Source organism: Salvelinus namaycush, chromosome 19 (genome assembly GCF_016432855.1).
Source record: "Salvelinus namaycush isolate Seneca chromosome 19, SaNama_1.0, whole genome shotgun sequence".
Taxonomy (NCBI): domain Eukaryota; kingdom Metazoa; phylum Chordata; class Actinopteri; order Salmoniformes; family Salmonidae; genus Salvelinus; species Salvelinus namaycush.
Genome location: NC_052325.1, coordinates 38,162,057 through 38,180,762, shown reverse-complemented (window position 1 = coordinate 38,180,762; position 18,706 = coordinate 38,162,057). Strand labels below are relative to the sequence as shown.

At 43.0% G+C, this 18,706-nt stretch overlaps 1 protein-coding gene across 1 annotated transcript in view; it reads left to right on the top strand.

Moving 5' to 3' along the window:
* col28a2a (collagen, type XXVIII, alpha 2a) overlaps window positions 1-13,887 on the top strand; it is a 32,980-nt gene extending 19,093 nt beyond the window's left edge. Inside the window, exons 14-36 of the mRNA XM_039014318.1 lie at window positions 726-794; window positions 2,289-2,357; window positions 2,445-2,513; window positions 2,648-2,716; window positions 2,826-2,897; window positions 3,271-3,339; window positions 3,430-3,501; window positions 4,098-4,166; window positions 4,350-4,418; window positions 4,506-4,574; window positions 4,677-4,745; window positions 4,860-4,928; window positions 5,116-5,184; window positions 5,321-5,389; window positions 5,502-5,582; window positions 5,693-5,728; window positions 5,818-5,854; window positions 6,002-6,559; window positions 6,709-7,076; window positions 7,255-7,429; window positions 9,123-9,314; window positions 13,167-13,420; window positions 13,687-13,887. Of these exons, the coding sequence (XP_038870246.1) occupies window positions 726-794; window positions 2,289-2,357; window positions 2,445-2,513; window positions 2,648-2,716; window positions 2,826-2,897; window positions 3,271-3,339; window positions 3,430-3,501; window positions 4,098-4,166; window positions 4,350-4,418; window positions 4,506-4,574; window positions 4,677-4,745; window positions 4,860-4,928; window positions 5,116-5,184; window positions 5,321-5,389; window positions 5,502-5,582; window positions 5,693-5,728; window positions 5,818-5,854; window positions 6,002-6,559; window positions 6,709-7,076; window positions 7,255-7,429; window positions 9,123-9,314; window positions 13,167-13,420; window positions 13,687-13,887 (2,874 nt within the window). The remainder of the gene's footprint in view (window positions 1-725; window positions 795-2,288; window positions 2,358-2,444; window positions 2,514-2,647; window positions 2,717-2,825; window positions 2,898-3,270; window positions 3,340-3,429; window positions 3,502-4,097; window positions 4,167-4,349; window positions 4,419-4,505; window positions 4,575-4,676; window positions 4,746-4,859; window positions 4,929-5,115; window positions 5,185-5,320; window positions 5,390-5,501; window positions 5,583-5,692; window positions 5,729-5,817; window positions 5,855-6,001; window positions 6,560-6,708; window positions 7,077-7,254; window positions 7,430-9,122; window positions 9,315-13,166; window positions 13,421-13,686) is intronic.
* Window positions 13,888-18,706: the final 4,819 nt, after the last annotated feature.

Below are 18,706 nucleotides of genomic sequence, written 5' to 3'. Positions count from 1 at the left end.
ATTTGAGTTATATTATCATCATAACATGTAGAGACATGAACATGAACACAGTGCTTATATCAGATGAGTAAATGTATAAAACATCCTCATGAACAAATTCTTTAGCAGTGGAATACTTCCTTCAGTCTGTTTTTCCTAATTCAAGTCAGAACCTGAGAGCAAATAAAATAACAGCAGTGTTGAGAGTGTGACCTGTGGTTGATGCACTTACATTTGGCAGTAGTAGGCAGATCGTGGAAAATAAGCGTAACACAGAAAATGTCCTGAGGCAACCAAACATTGGCTCTTATGGGAAAGCCCTCGTTCCGGAAAGGGGTCGGAGCAGTTTTAAAGGACAGGTCAACCCCCCCCCCCCCCAACCCTACAAATAATATGTTCCTGTCTGTGTGTCTGCATTTAATTATTTTCAACTGTTGCTGAGGCAATAAACATGCCAAAATGCATCACCCTCTCCCTCTGCCAAGTTTGACAAGGGTAAGCAACAGAAGGATAACGTAAACATATTCCAACATGAACGTCGTATTTGAGAATAACATAACTTCAGTCATAGAGGACCATGTCATGTTACTCACAAGACAGACAGGTGCTAACTTAACCCTCCCGGTCCCTACTACACTATTGACTGAGAATGAGAACAATGAGGATAGTGCTGTGATTGTGTGAACCAGTGGGAGCTGGATGTGTGTGACGGGAGAGAGGGGTGATGACTTGTCTTTGTTCGGCAGGGAGACCGGGGGCTGGCCGGACCGAGGGGGCCAAGAGGACAGACGGGTGCAGGAATCAAAGGAGAAAAGGTGGGCTGTAAATACATCATTAATCAATGCCATTCACACAAACATGCCATGTCTACCCAACAAAAGACCTTGGAGCACTCCATTGAGAAAGAAAGGGCGGGGGGAGGGTTATAGCAGTAGTTACTGTGGGAAAGTTGAAGGTAGGATTCTTTTTGCATGTTGTAGGATTCAATAAACAACCATGCTACAGTATATTGTTACATACAACTACTGGCATAACCAGTGTCTAGCACTCAAATTAAACCACATTTAGGGTTAGGTGGTTAGGGATTTTAGCCCTCTGTAGTCAAGAATAAGATACTCTATATGCTCACATCACATTTAGGAAAGGCACTCATGCAGATATTCAGCCTGGTGATTCTATTAGTACCAATTATCTTGATTTTAAGATATAAAGGCCAATAAACTCATAAAGGTTTAAAAGCCAACCTAGACCCTCAATCAGGGCCGGAATAATCCAGGGGTTTAACGGGGCTGAAGCTGCTGGGGGAAGAGAAATCAAATAGGAAGCAAAAAACAAAAATATATAATAATAATAATGTTTTACAATAATATTAAAGGAAGTATATACTGTATGTATTATATACTGTATGTGGTATATATTTTGGATCTTTTTTACTGCAACTGCCAAACCTCAGGAGCCTGCTCTGCTAGTCATGCATTTTTTATCCAACCACAGGAGCCCACGCCAAATGTTCAAAATACACCAGAGAGCATAATTTAGCCATAGAGGATCAATAGTTCATAATGGATTAAGTTTTATCACAAGCACATACAGGTATCTGCCAAAATAAAAGAAACACCAACATAAAGTGTCTTTATAGGGTGATGGGCCACCACGAGCTGCCAGAATAGCTTCAATGCACCTTGGCATAGATTCTACAAGTGGACCTTAACCATACTAGGGAAATGCACCCCCACACCATAACATATACTTTGTATACCTCGTTTACCCAAGTGTTTCCTTTATTTTTGGCAGTTACCAGTTTGCCTTCAGTTGCCGCTCAGTTTGGGCAGCATGCGTGTCAAATATACAGCTTGTTGCATTGTGGCCATAGACATATAATCCATAGAAGGGTTTTGGAACCTCTTACCCTGGCAATTTGACAGTTAAACTCATAGGTACACTAGCAATGGATGCCAGTCCTGACTTGAATGGGAACTGCCATCTATGGATTATATTTCTATGGTTAGTTGCGGCTGTCGTTTTGCCTTTTACAGAATTCAAAATACAATTGCGGGAAAAACATGCCGTTTGGAAAGCAAATGCCCACTGCTGAAAAGAGAAGACTAATCTGTGTTTAGAACCAATCAAAAAAAATATTCTCAACAACTTCCAATTTTAGCTAACAGCAGCACTGTTTTTCAAAGTATCTCATCTTGAGATAGGCTATTGCCACGACGAGTGCATCGGCCATCATCGTGAGCTGGGGGCAGGGGCCTATGATTTCTTAATCGGGCCCTGCCCTCAACCCTTTTTATGTTTGACCTCAGGGTGAGTTCGGGCCTCCAGGTCATCCAGGACTTGTTGGACTTACAGGAGCGGGCATCCAGGGGGAGAAGGTAAGATGAGTGGCGAAGGTTAACGTAACACTACACTTGCATGCCCATCAAACACACACACATGTGATTGTGATTTTTATTCCTCAGGGAGTGGAGGGTCCCAGAGGTCCACCTGGTGGCAGAGGACCTCAAGGAGAGGGCTTACCTGGACCTAAGGTTGGTAAAGACAATGTAAAGCCATGAATTGAAGGCCAAGATAATGGAATTCTCTAATTGCTGTTGTTTGTAGCTAGCCTGTTGTTTTTGCCTGGTGGATTTCTTCACCCTGCTTTCCATTCTCTTATTTCTAGGGTGATCAAGGTTTACCAGGAGAGCTCGGAGCTACAGGGGAGAGAGGCGTTGGTGAGCCAGGGCCAAAGGTAAGACAAATACCTTATCCACCCTCTTCCAAATAATTAAAAACACCTTCTCAAATAAGCCTGTTGAACTTGTGATATATTTTTTTAAAGCAATTTGTTTCTTTTCCAGGGTGAGCTTGGTACATCTGGCCTGGCTGGCTTACCTGGTCTTCCAGGCGAGGACGGGGCTCCAGGACAGAAGGTGTGTTATTTCACCTTTACACCACTTCTATAGATCCAGTATACTTCTATAGATCCAGTATACTTCTATAGATCCAGTATAGTTCTATAGATCCAGTATAGTTCTATAGATCCAGTATACTTCTATAGATCCAGTATACTTCTGTAGATCCAGTATAGTTCTATAGATCCAGTATAGTTCTATAGATCCAGTATACTTCTATAGATCCAGTATAGTTCTATAGATCCAGTATACTTCTATAGATCCAGTATACTTCTATAGGTCTAGTATAGTTCTATAGATCCAGTATAGTTCTATAGATCCAGTACACCACAAAGGAAAGGAATGTGCCAATGTGAAATGGTCTGTCCCATCTACCCTTCGCCACTGCCAGGGTGAGGCGGGTGTAGCTGGTATAAGAGGTCCTGATGGAGCAGCAGGGATCGGCACCCAGGGCGAGAAGGTAAGTTTCACATCCTTACCCTTCTGTCATACTAACCTGTAAGCACCAAGAAAGGGGTCATGTAAATGATATGTGCGCCACCCCTACCAGGGAGACCAGGGTCAGAGGGGCATCCGTGGATTACATGGACCTCCTGGCATGACCGGACCCGCAGGGGCAAAGGTAATAATGATAATAATAATTGGTTGCATTTATATAGCGCCTTTTCACCTACAGTAGATGCTCAAAGCACTTTGCATAGTGGGGGGGGGGGGGGGGGGGGGGGGGGCAGAATGCTCACCATACGTAAGCTAGCATAGTGGAGAGGTGAGGAGTGATATATGCCAAATGGGAATCAGGTGGATAATTAGGTGGACATGATTGAAAGGGGCCAGGTTGGGAATTTGACCAGAACACCTCTACTCTTACGGTAAGTATCATGGTGAGAATAACACAATAACACACAATAGCACAATCTGATCACAGCACTGCACTGCAGATTTAGCAAACCTGATAGAATTGTTTGCTTTGACCTACCATTATTCCTTAAATTAACGTCTATTTAGGTTATTTACAACCAACCCTCAACACACACTATATTGACTGCATATTTGTTGAGATTGTTGTAATAGCAGCCCAACAGTTTGAGTTCAACCAAAATACACTAGAAGATTACAAAAGTGGGAAACTCTGCAGAAAATCTCTGCAGGCTGCCGGTGGTGTAGGGCTTGTTTGGATAAAGTGTCTGTAGAGTTCAATGTTATTTTAATTTTTTTCAGGGGGAGCCTGGCACACCAGGCCGACTGGGCATGCCAGGACTACCGGGACGGGCCATTGCAGGTCCCAAGGTAAGAAATACACATCTATTAACACCCTGTTTCTGTATGCAGGTCTTGGCAGGTACTGTACACATTTGACAGGCCTGTTAGCCTGCAGTAAGAATCACTGTTACATGCAGTCTGTTGCAATGCATCATCATATCCTGGCTGATAAACAGCATTGTGATGAGCTTATCTCATCCTCTGTCTCAGGGTGATCTAGGCCCACCTGGTCCCTCTGGGCCGATTGGAGAGACAGGCTATGGGCTACCTGGGCCAAAGGTAAGTGTTGCAATTCACAACAAAGAAAATATGAAATTACTATTACTATGAGGCATATGCTCATCGTTTGAATAATGTTTTTACCAGGGTGACCGTGGTAATCCTGGTCCATCAGGACCTTTTGGGCCCAAAGGTGAAGGTTTCCCTGGTCCAGTGGTGAGTACTTACAACCAGCATGACCAACTGCATACTTAACTGCAGATTACTGGTGTTAAGCCAAACTCATTCAATTTGGATTGTTCCCCGTTCTTTTTTTAGGGTCCTCCAGGCCTTCCAGGTCTACAGGGAGAGCAGGGCCCTGAGGGCGTTGGCATCCCAGGACCTAAGGTACTTGTCATGTATCTGTCCCTAAATCATCTATGTCAATCTGCTACAACCTACTACATGTCAATGTGAATGTGTATTATGTATCGTACGTGACTCTACATCTGTCTGTCCCAGGGAGACATTGGCTTCAGAGGATTGCCAGGTTTGCCAGGCCCAAAAGGAAAGGGTGTGCAAGGACCACCGGTATGAAGCTAATATTAACAGAACTTCCATTATTAAGCCATAGGTCACATTCTGAGTGTAATACGTGGCATACCTTAACACATCCCAGTAGTCCAGCTGTGACGGCAATGTCCAAACTTAATCAACTTTAGTTATAGTCTGTAGCCTGTCCGTCCCCTCCCATTAAATTAGCATCATTGGTTTACAGGGTAACATTGGAAGGAAAGGACCCCCTGGTCCAAATGGGCCCCCAGGGGAAGGTCTGCAGGGCCCCAAGGTATGTTTAATAACACCGTCCACTCCTGACCTGTGATCTTTAGTGTGTTTTAGCTCTTTTTCAACTACCTGGCCTTTGGGTAAATGACCACCCCATGGTTCTTGTTTTGATTAATGATTCATCTTTTGTATTTTAGGGTGAGCAGGGGTCTCAGGGTGTGACAGGGCCAAGGGGACCCATAGGGGAAGGATTCCCAGGAGGTAAGGTAAGAGGATGTCATGCATGCTTCAACTCATAACCCTCTTCTACTGATGGATGTAGTGACCTTGTCTCTAACAGCAGTGCTCCTGTTTCTTCCTCCTGTCTCTTCACTGCAGGGTGACCGTGGCTTGCAGGGTGAGAGAGGAAATAAGGGTGTAAAGGGGGGCATGGGAGATTCTGGGATTCCTGGAGAGTCTGTGAGTTTTCTAAATATTCATTGTTTTACTAAAATTGCTGTTTTATGATATTTCATATAATTTATAAGTAGTGATGTATGAATCATTTCAAATGTTTTCTCATATCTCAGGGGAGGCCAGGAGTAAAGGGTGAAGCAGGGCTTACAGTAAGTTCAAAAACTTTACATACTGCTTGAATGACTCTGTAATATATACTGAAATATGAATATAACTCTCACACTTCTATCACTTCCAGAGAGAAGACATCATTAAATTGATCAAGGAAATATGTGGTAAGCCTAACACCATGGTAATAATAAATCCTTAAATTGATCAAGGAAATATGTGGTAAGCCTAACACCATGGTAATAATAAATCCAAGCTAAAACATGAAGCATTAATTCAATAATGTTAATTCAGCATCTCTCTCATGCTTTTAGGATGTGGAATCAAGTGCAAGGAGAGGCCAATGGAGCTTGTATTCGTCATTGACAGCTCAGAGAGTGTTGGTCCGGAAAACTTTGAAATCATCAAGGACTTCGTCACAGCGCTGGTGGACCGTACCACTGTTGGACGTAACGCCACCAGAATTGGACTGGTTCTGTACAGTCTGGATGTCCACCTGGAGTTCAATCTGGCGCGCTACATGACCAAGCAAGATGTCAAGCAGGCCATCAGGAAGATGTCCTACGTGGGTGAGGGAACCTATACTAGCACCGCCATCCGGAAGGCTACCCAGGAGGCCTTCTACAGTGCCCGTACTGGGGTTAGGAAAGTGGCCATTGTTATCACAGATGGACAGACAGACAAACGAGAGCCTGTGAAGCTAGACATTGCTGTGAGGGAGGCCCATGCTGCCAACATTGAGATGTATGCCCTGGGGATTGTCAACACCTCAGATACAACCCAGGCCGAGTTCCTGCGTGAACTAAATCTGATCGCCTCGGACCCCGACAGTGAACATATGTACCTCATCGACGATTTCAACACTCTACCAGGTGATTAACATGGTCATATGTGTATGGTATCACACATTACTTAATACAATGCTGTTGTACAGTAATAACAACTTTACCCTTTATTGTCATACAGATATCATATTTTATACTTTACCTGAGGTTGTCATTTCTCTCCTTCTGTCTTTCAGCTCTGGAGTCAAAACTTGTTAGCCAGTTCTGTGAGGATGAGAATGGAGCCCTTGTGTTGAATCACAACGCTAATGGCTTTGGAAGGAATGGGAACAACGGTCATGGGAACAACGGTCATGGGAACAACGGTCATGGGAACAACGGTCATGGGAACAACGGTCATGGGAATAACGGACATGAGAATAACGGACATGGGAATAACGGACATGAGAATAACGGACATGGGAATAACAAACATGGAAACACCTATAATGAGGATCCTATCCTAAATCCAAGTGGACGCACCAGTTCCCAGAGTCACATCAGAGGCCGTGGAGATAACTTTGCTCTGCCCCTCAATGCTGGACCACTCCCAGTGCAGGTTCAAGTAGACCTTTACAGGACACATTTATATCATACAAAGTATCTCTCTTTAGGTGTTATAGAGGAGCAATTGAAGGATTGCTTTGTTATAGTCATTGCTCTGTTAGTCAATTAAATTACATTTTAGCAGTAGTGGGTTGAGTTACTGTCTAACTAATCTATGTGTGTGTGTCATCATCCAGGTGGATGATGAAGAGGGTGAAGATTTAGACGTAAGGACCCACGTGCGAGGAGGTAGTACTGTGGCTGTAGTTAACAAAACAGTATCCATCTTCCCTGCAAGGGAAAGCTCCCACTCCAACACAGCTGTCTCATCATCATCATCAGGATCAGCATCATCATCCTCAGGAACATCAGGTTCAGCTTCATCATCCAGCGAGGGCCAATTTCAGCCTGTATCAATTCCTATCCCTAATTCTATTTTCCCCCAAGGTTAGGACCTAACACTGCAACATGTTGTGTTAGATAAAGAAACACAGTCATTTCTGTCATGGAAGTTGACATTCACTATTTTTGCACGTTTTCAAATTCCTTGAATTCGGAAAGTATTCAGACCCTTTTACTTTTTCCACATTTAATTACATTACAGCCTTATTCTAAAATGGATTAAATCAATATTTTTCCTCCTCAATCTACACACAATACCCCCTAATGACAAAGCTAAAACCCGTTTTTAGAAATGTTTGCAAGTATTCAGACCCTTTGCTATGAGACTCGAAATTGAGCTCAGGTACATCCTTTTTCCACTGATCATGCTGGAGATGTTTCTACAACTTGATTGGAGTCCACCTGTGGTAAATTCAATTGATTGGACATGATTTGGAAAGGCACACACTTGTCTATATAAAGTCCCACAGTTGACAGCATGTCAGAGCAAAAACCAAGCCATGAGGTCGAAGGAATTGTCCATAGAGCTCCGAGACAGGATTGTTTCGAGGCACAGATCTGGGGAAGGACACCCCAAATATTCTGCAGCATTGAAGGTCTCCAAGAATACAGTGGCCTCCATCATTCTCAAATGGAATAAGTTTGGAACCACCAAGACTCTTCCTAGAGCTGGCCGCTCAGCCAAATTGAGTAATCGGGGGAGAAGGGCCTTGGTTAGGGAGGTGACCAAGAACCCGATGGTCACTGAAGGAGCTCCAGAATTCCCCTGTAGGGATGGGAGAATCTTCAAGAAGGACAACAATCTCTGCAGCACTCCACCAATCAGGACTTTATGGTAGAATGGCCAGACGAAAGCCACTCCTCAGTAAAAGGCAGCCCTCTTGGAGTTTGCCAAAAGGCACCTAAAGACTCTCAAACCATGAGAAGTGTCACATCTGGAGGAAACCTGGCCCCATCCCTATGGTGAAGCATGGTGATGGTAGCATCATGCTGTGGAATGTTTTTCAGTGGCAGGGACTGGGAGACTAGTCAGGATGGAGGAAAGATGAACAGAGCAAAGTCCAGAGAGATCCTTGATGAAATCCTGCTCCAGAGCGGTTCACCTTCCAATAGGACAATGACCCTAAGGACACAGCCAAGACAGCGCGGGAGTGGCTTCGGGACAAATCTCTGAATGTCCTTGAGTGGCCTAGCCAGAGCCCAGACTTGAACCTGATCGAACATCTCTGGAAAGACCTGAAAATAGCTGTGCAGCGACACTCCCCCTCCAACCTGACAGAGCTTGAGAGGATCTGCAGAGAAGAATGGGCGAAACTCCCCAAATACAGGTGTGCCAAGCTTGTAGCGTCATACCCAAGAAGACTTGAGGCTGTAATCGCTGCCAAAGGTGCTTCAACAAAGTAACTGAGTAAATGGTCTGAATACATATGTAAATGCTTTTTTTTTTTTAGCTTTTTCTTTTTAATAACTTTGCTAACATTTCTAAAAACCTGTTTTTTCTTGGTCATTATGGGGTATTGTGTGTAGATTGATGAGTGAAAAATAAAATTTTATCAATTTTAGAATGAGGATATAACGTAAAAAATGTGGGGAAAGTCAAGGGGTCTGAATACTTTCCGAATGCACTGTATGTCATACCTCTCCTTCGATGTTGTTTTGTCAGAGTCCGTCTCGCTCAATCCCCGCTGTAACCTGAGTTTGGACCAAGGCACCTGTCGAGAGTATAACATCCAGTGGTATTATGACAAACAGGCCAATTCCTGTGCACAGTTCTGGTATGGAAGCTGTGAAGGAAATGCCAACCGTTTTGAGACAGAGGATGTGTGTAAGAAGACCTGTGTTCTATCTAGAACAGGTATGTGCCACAGCTCGTAGTGATCTTAAGCTTCGGTGCTCTGTTTTCTGGTATTCTTTTTGATATGCTCTCTCTGTATTTTCCACAGCTGGTTAAAACAGGCAGATGATCAATCAACTCATCAGAACAATCTGCCATGGAACCAACTAAGCAAAGTGCAGAGGATTCTTTGAACAGTGTTTAATAATAGTCTACTACTGATATCTAAATATGGTATATTTACAACAGGCATTTATCATTGGAAATAGCGTTATTTTGCAGCTCTCTGTGTCTCTCTCTTGAGGTGTAGAGAATAAGGGAGGGACATGCCACTTCTAGATTTCATGAAGTTGCCTTTCTTTTCAGATGTATGGTTATCTGTGGACTTTATTTACGGAAGTCTGAATTTGTGAAGAAAATATAACGTTGCTATGGTAACTGTTTTATTACATTTGAAAAGTGATCCTATACCTTACTCTTATTATATTGATGTTGGATTAACTAATCCATTCAATACCTCAATGTTACTCAACCTTAAACTGTACTGAACAAAGGGGATAGGTTCAAGCCCAGCTTTTGTCATTTCAGGTTTACCTGAGAAAAACATCACACAATACAATTCTCATACCTCTTAGCCGTAAGCACATTGTGCTGCATTATGCTGTCCCACAATATCGTCTTATAATATAGGGATAGTCTTCTAGAATACATCATTTTTTTGTAGTATATGTTTGAATACAGTAAAAAAAAAATGAAAGCAAACTAAATTAAATAGGTGCTGTAATTATTTTTCTTGTTTGTTTAATGATATGAATTAGTCCGTTTTAGGGTCACATACGCCAGGCCTATAAGTGACAGTATGCAACTTGACCTATGTATTTTTCTTCCAAAGTGTTTTGGGAAATCGCACGTTGCTGTTGATGAAAAAGCTAACTGAAATGAATCAATTTTTTTACATGTGGACTGGTTTTGATGATTTTGTTTTGTATTTGTTTTTATTGATTGAAGATAGATAGATAGATAGATAGATAGATAGATAGATAGATAGATAGATAGATAGATAGATAGATAGATAGATAGATAGATAGATAGATAGATAGATAGATAGATAGATAGATAGATAGATAGATAGATAGGACAGCCAACTTCACAAAACTGTGGGAAGCTTTGGAGTCAACATGGGCCAGCATCCCTGTAGAACGCTTTCTACACCTTTTAGCGTCCATGTCCTGACGAATTGAGGCTGTTCTGAGGGCAAAAGAGGGTGCAACTCAATATTAGGAAGGTGTTCCTAATGTTTTGTACACTCAGTGTATTTGGCCTTGCATTTTAGGTTATTGTCCTGCTGAAAGGTGAATTTGTCTCCCAGTGTCTGTTGGAAAGCAGACTGAACCGGGTTTTCCTCTAGGACTTTGCCTGTGCTTAGCTCTATTTCTTTTCTTTTTATCCTAAAAAACTCCCTAGTCCTTGCTGATGACAAGCATACTCATAACATGATGTAGAACCACCATGCTTGAAAATATGAAGAGTGGTACTCAGTGATGTGCTGTGTTCGATTTGCCCCAAACATAATGCTTTGTATTGAGGTCAAAACGTAAATGTCTTTGCCACATGTTTTGCAGTATTACTTTAATGCCTTATTGCAAACAGGATGCATGTATAGTGACTGGGTGTATTGATACACCATCAAAAGTGTAATTAATAGCTTCACCATGATCAAAGGGATATTTAATGTCTGCTTTTTTTACCCATCTAACAATAGGTGCCATTCTTTGCGAGTCATTGGAAAATGTTTCTAGTCTTTGTCGTTGAATCTGTGCTTGAAAGTCACTGCTCGACTAAAGGACCTTACAGATAATTGTATGTATGGGGTACAGAGATGGGGTAGTCATTCAAAAATCATGTTAACACCATTATTGCACACAAAATTAGTCTGATTAATCTGACTTATTAAAGAACATTTTTACTCCTGAAGTTATTTAGGCTTGCCATAACAAAGGGGTTGAATACTTATTGACTTAAGACATTTCAGCTTTTAGTTGATTAATTTGTACAAAATTCTAAAAACATAATTCCCCTTTGACATTATGGGGCATTGTGTGTAGATCAGTGACACAAATATATCTATTTTAAATTCAAGGTTGTGATACAACAAAATGTGAAAAAATTAAAGAGGTGTGAATACTTTCTGAAGGGACTGATTCTTGAAGAATAAATGCCTCATGAGCTTAGTTCAACTGTCCCCATCAGAATCCAAAATATAAGCTTGTTTTACAAACAGTGCATAGCCTCAAAACATGGTTCAAACTATAATTTAGAAAATATCACGGATAGTCAGTCCTTGCACCCATAGCTCTGTCTATGAATTTGAGAGCAGTTTACCGAAACAGTGGTTATTGTTTGAACAGCAGATTGCCCCTTTAACCAAGCTCCAACCCTCCCCATGTGCCTTTTGTGTTCGTTCTTCAACTGTGAATAAATATAATTTTGGGATTCTTATCTCCGTCTCCTCATTGCATTCTGACTGATGCGTGATAGTGGCAGCAATAAACCTGATCTAGCCTATCATACAGTCCAACCTAGTCCATCCTTCGTTTAAGTAAGCCCTCCACCTTTTTGATCTATAAAAGAAGAGTGTCACAGGCCTGTTTGTGTCTGTGTGTGGTTCTATAGAGTAGATGTGCTGTGTGTGTTCTCTTTCAAATGCTTTTTTCGGTATCTCACTATGGGGAACCGGTGACCAAATAGAAGCTCCAATCACACAAAGTCGGACGGACAGAATCACTGCTTTCCTGCTTAATTGTTTGCCAGGACTCGCTGCGGAGTGTAGGATTACAGCTTCTTGTCGAGAGAATTGAGTACTTTTACTGAAAGGAAAAGTTTGCTTCTCAGGCTCCAGTCAAAGCTAGCACAACATGGCTAGCCTTCATCCAACTAGCCCTCTTAGCTACCTGCTTTGGGACGCTTTTTCCACACCACGGTGGAAGAGAGAAAGGAGACTTTTGAGATTTGGTTAGCCAATGTGGCAAGGCAAGGCTAACCTAGCTAGCTCACCGAAAACTTACGCCATGCACTTTTTCTTCATCTAGCCTTCGAATGCCAAGATTAGCTAGCTACACAGCTAAGCGTCAGCCAGCAGATGCATAGCCCGTACTTCTGTTATGGGATTTTTATGAATAATGACTAAATTATGTATACATTTAACTAGAAATATAACTAACAGAATTATATCCTGTCTGATGAAGAATGTTTGTCCATAAGAAAGAGGGACTGTTAGTAGGCAAGGAACTGTAGCAGACAACTTGTGACCACTGTGAAACTGATAACAGAGAAGGATGTCTCCCCACCTAGGTAGGGGAGAAACCTTGGGCTTGTAGTAGATTGTATAACAGGTGGCAGGCAATGTATGAGAAGGACTTGTGAACTATATTGTCATTGTATTAGAGGAGGAGGGACACTTATGATGAAATGTGAGGTATATAAACCAATGTACAGGAAATGATAGGCAGAGCGCTCTCGTAAATACATTTTCTGACTATTGTGGCTGGGCCTCCGTCTGATTCATTTCAACCAGTTTCTTACAAATTCTGGGTTTCAGGCTGAGTAATTAATTAAATTGGGTATCATCAACACTGATAACAAAATTCTCGTAACAACTTCCCACTTGCTGGAGCTATGGCTACTAGTACCCCTTCACAGGGTGAACCCAGCTTGCCCCCTGCTCCCCTACACCCGTGCCTATGTGGTTTCTTTATCAGGGAAGACACTCATTCTATCTGTTTCACCTGCTTGCGACTGTAGCATGCCCAGACAGTTCTCGCTAACCCAGAGTCCTGCGTGCATTGCAAGAAGATGCCCCCACCCCCCCATGAGGCTATTCTTCCTCCCAGCCTTCGGGCAAAGATTCCACCCAACAACCCCAAACCGAGACCAGCTGGGCCGAGGTTATAGACGGTCTCCCCCTAGATTTCCACCAGATGTTCGACGAACTAGCAGCAAGAAAGGAAGACATGGTGATTGTAGAGGAGGAGGACGACAGTATTCTGCACATCTTCTGCGACAAGGATGATGAAGAAGCTCAGGCCTCGAGGCCTTCTAGCACACTTGCCCCCCTCTCCCAGCTTGGAGTGTGGGCTACTTCATGTGTGCAAACGGGCTGCAGCCAAGCTCAAGATTGACAAACGCAACTAGGACAAGCCCCTGTCCTGCAAGGTCCCAGCTAGGGACTTCGCTGCCATGGACATGCAGGGTATGGAGGAGCTTAGGTTATGCAACCCCCCCAGCAGTGGAACCTTCTCTAGCTAACTACCTATACCCCGAACGCCATGCGTCCTCCCTCACCGGCGCATCTCTCCCTGGCATGATGGAATGTTTCTCTTCTTCCATCCTCCAGAAGGTGTATGTGTCCGCAACAAACTCAGTTAGGGCACTGAACAACACCACTCTACTGATGCCATATCAGGGAGAGCTGCTGGATGAGATGGTCAACCTTAATGGATTTGGGCATGTCCAACCCAGCTGTCTGGGAACCCAGCTGTCTGCCAACCCAGCTGCCTGCCTAGGGGCGCTATCCATAGCTGTGAATGCGCCATGAGCCTTGCGGTGATAGGAGAGAGGGCCTAGTGGCTGAACCTGTCCAGCCTGACAGACAAGGAGAAGGCTGACTTCTTGAATGCCTCTATCGAGCCGAACAAGCTGTTGAAACAGAAGGCGAGGACCGTCCCGGTCCGACGTCCCCTGCAACGAGCCAGTATAGCTGCATGACAGGAAGAGGGCAGTATACTGGTGCCAGTGGCTCCAGGTCCCCACTTGTGATTCCCCTGGGGTAAAGAGGGGGCGACCGACCTAGGGGTTTGTCCCCAGCGGATGAGGGGAGCAGGACATGGCTCTCTCCTCTCGGGCGGAAGGCAGATTCCCTGCTCTACAAAAAGCATCTGCCATCGTTTTGAGTCTGTGCACATGGAAGATGGAGGGAGCCCACTCTCCCCCCCCTAGGGCTGTTGCGGTGACTGAGTAGCCTACCTGGCTGGCATGAAAAAAAAACGTGTGAAAAGCGTCCTCCATTCGCTATTCGAGTGCATTCAGATTACGTTTCTTTTTTCCCCTGCCCCTGTTCTGACGGTTGCATGCCTGGCTCATAATCAATAAACATTCTAAATCAAAACAAATTTCACAGATACGATTTAGTTTATGAAAAAACAAGGTTAGAATAGTCTGATGGGTGAGACTATTATCACTTGTAAATGAAAGACTAATGAACAGCGTGTGCAGTCTACTGAGGCAAGACAGAGTGCATGCATTTTCAAATCATCAATAGAGTTGCATCATGCAGCCCACATATGTTTTGATTTCTAAGACATTCTAAGGTTTGCGTCATAGATTATGTTGCCAAATAACTCTAAACTAAGCGTTTAGGACCCTGGGAACAGGGTTGACTGGCCACTATTAAAAAGAGGAGGATCCCATCTTTCTAGTGCTGCTTCTCAACTCCTAAAATTAAGCACATTAATCCACTTTACAACGGGAGTAGCATAGGCTACCTGGCATATTAAAAATGTAATCACACAGAGCACTTCCTTCTTTTGCTATTCGAGTGTATATAAACTCAGCAAAAAAAGAAACGTCCTCTCACTGTCAACTGCGACTATTTTCAGCAAACTTAACAGGTGTAAATATTTGTATGAACATAACAATATTCAACAACTGAGACATAAACTGAACAAGTTCCACAGACATGTGACTAACAGAAATGGAATAATGTGTCTCTGAGCAAAGGGGGGGTCAAAATCAACAGTCAGTGTCTGGTGTGGCCACCAGCTGCATTAAGTACTGCAGTGCATCTCCTCCTTATGGACTGCACCAGATTTGCCAGTTCTTGCTGTGAGATGTTACCCCACTCTTCCACCAAGGCCTGCAGGAAGGGTACCGCAGGAAGGGTACCACATGAGGCAGGATGTCCTCCCTGTAACGCACAGCGTTGAGATTGCTTGCAATGACAACAAGCTCAGTCCGATGATGCTGTGACACATCGCCCCAGATCATGACGGACCCTCCACCTCCAAATCGATCCCGCTCCAGAGTACAGGCCTCGGTGTAACGCTCATTCCTTCGACAATAAACGCAAATCTGTCCATCACCCCCGGTGAGACAAAACCGCGACTCATCAGTGAAGAGCACTCTTTGCCAGTCCTGTCTGGTCCAGCGACGGTGGGTTTGTGCCCATAGGCGATGTTGTTGCCGGTGATGTCTGTTGAGGACCTGCCTTACAACAGGCCTACAAGCCCTGTCCAGCCTCTCTCAGCCTATTGCGGACAGTCTGAGCACTGATGGAGGGATTGTGCGGTCCTGGTGTAACTCGGGCAGTTGTTGGTGCCATCTTGTACCTGTACCACAAGTGTGATGTTCGGATGTACCGATCCTGTACAGGTGTTGTTACACGTGATCTGCCACTGCGAGGACGATCAGCTGTCCGTCATGTCTCCCTGTAGCGCTGTCTTAGGCGTCTCAAAGTATGGACATTGCAATTTATTGCCCTGGCCACTACTGCAGTTCTCATGCCTCCTTGCAGCATGCCTAAGGCACGTTCACGCAGATGAGCAGGGACCCTGGGCATCTTTCTTTTGGTGTTTTTCAGAGTCAGTAGAACGGCATCTTTAGTGTCCTAAGTTTTCATAACTGTGACCTTAATTGCCTACCGTCTGTAAGCTGTTAGTGTCTTAACGACCATTCCGCAGGTGCATGTTCATTAATTGTTTATGGTTCATTGAACAAGCATGGGAAACAGTGTTTAAACCCTTTACAATGAAGATCTGTGAAGTTCTTGGGATTTTTACGAATTATCTTTGAAAGACAGGGTCCTGAAAAAGGGACGTTTCTTTTTTTGCTGAGTTCAGGCTACAAATTACATGTATTTTGTTGGGGCCCATTCTAAATCTGTCACGATCGTTTGTAGAAACGGACCAAGGCGCAGCGAATGTTGAGTTCCACATAATTTATTAATAGATAAATAAACTAATAACAAAAGTGATGACAATGGAGTGCTGATACAACTACCCATTAACAATAGCCCACAACCCACAGGTGGGAAAAAGGCTACCTAAATATGATCCCCAATTAGAGACAACGATTACCAGCTGCCTCTAATTGGGAATCATACAAAATCACCAACATGGGAAAACAAAACTAGAACCCCACATAGAAATAATAAACTAGACTAACCCCCCAGTCACGCCCTGACCTACTCCACCATAGAAAATAAGGACTCTCTATGGTCAGGACGTGACAAAATCTAAACAAATTTCACACATATATTAGTAGGCTATATGGAAAGACAAGATTCAGTTGCGAATAGTCTGGAGGAGTGGGACTGGGAATATTATCAAGTGTCACACCCTGATCTGTTTCACCTGTTCCTGTTATTGTCTCCATCCCTTCCATGTGTCGCTTATTTTCCCCAGTGTATTTATCCCTGTGTTTCCTGTCTCTCTGTGCCAGTTTGTCTTGTATGTTTCCAAGTCAACCAGCGTTTTTACCCGTTCTCGTGCTTTTTGCATTCTCCTTTTCTAGTCCTCCCGGTTTTGACCCTTGCCTGTTTCTGGACTTTGTAACCGCCTGCCTGACCATTCTGACTGCCTTGACCACGAGCCTGTCTGCCACTCTGTACCTCCTGGACTCTGATCTGGTTTTGACCTTTTTGCCTGTCCACGACCATTCTCTTGCCTACCCCTTTGGATTAATAAACATTGTAAGACTCCAACCATATGCCTCCTGTGTCTGCATTTGGGTCTCGCCTTGTGTCTTGATATCAAGTGCTTGTCCAATTGGGAATGAGAGAAACAGAGTGAATGCCTTTGCCATCAATATAGTCGCATCATGCAGCCACCATAGGCTATATGTTTTGATTTCTAAGACATTAAGATTTGTTTAACAACTAAAGTTGCCAAATAACTCTATATTAAGCATATAGGACCTATTTCTAATTATCACTTTTTATAACCGCTCAACGCAGAATAGCCGCTCCATGTGCGCCACTCACTCTCCAATCGTTTGGGAAAAATATCCTTTCTATTTTATTCAGCTATGTTCAACTGTATTCTTCTTTCTATAAAATAATTTTACATAATGGCACGGGAATTATAAGCAAATATTGTTAAATGAACTAGCCTACATCCTAGGCTATGAGTAACCTGAGTAAGATAAGGCCGACTCAGAATATGCTAAAATCATCGAGGATAACACAATAAAGTCTGGGACTTATTTCCACGGTGGTCCTCTTAAAACAAGATGGCTAGGCAAGATCAAACACGGTTGAACACAGTATGACAGCGAGCTAATAAAACATAAAAACAAAGAAGAACATCTATCTCATTTCAGTTACATCGTAGGGTACGTTCATATGGGCACAGCATACATCAACTGTTTTTTGCTTTATTTTTAAAGCTGCCCAGAGAGGATGTCGTTTTTATGGGCAGAGGCAACTCATTCCACTCTGAGGATCCAGTATACAAGAAAGTACCTTTCCCAGCATTACTCCTGAACCTGTATAAGCACACATTAGCAACACCTAACATGGGGAAAGTAATCAGTTAAATATCTGGGCGCAGAACAATAAACACTCCTGTAAACTAAACACAGTCTAATCTGGGACACCCTAGCCCTTAGCCTGCATGTTTTTTTAAATTGTCAAATGAATCAACTAAACTAAACATTCTGTTCTTCTGAAATACATTTTCTTCATATCATAGTGTTTCTTAAGACCTACCTGAAATAAATAATGGATTTATTGTGATGGTTTATATTAAATTATTTTATTATACTTTTTAAAATGTAGATGTTCCAACGGAGCGCATTAGAGGATTGTAGGCATGGAGGCCTGGCGTGGAGGCCCAAAGATGCTAAATGTGTTTATGTTCATCAATTACCATGAGCCCATTGTAATTTGCGTGACAGTTACTACTCCTTTTTGGGGGTTGCTGGTCAAAACGTTTGAAAAACACTGAGCTAGCAAACAGATTGCTGTATTTCTGTACAGCTATATGATCAGGTGCAGCGCAAACATCAAATTGTAGGGAGAGAGAATTTCCCTAAATAAATATGCAGCTCCAAAAATGGTTTGGTGATCAAGAATATGAATTGTTTACTTTGCAAGCTCACCAGCAATGGAGCATAAAGCAAAAATGACTAGCATAGGCCTACTGGTCATTTGGTATGTAAAAATTGCTCGAAATGTATGATTTACTTATGAAGCTTGCATTTGGAATTTGGTCAAATTAATTATTACATCATCAAAATGAGTTGTAGACAAAATAATGAAAAGGGCTATCTGGTAGCCTCAATAAATAGACAAATATTTGTAGTTGAACAAGTCATTGCCTGTGTAGATTTTGTGTTACTTGACTTAAAAAAAACTTGTG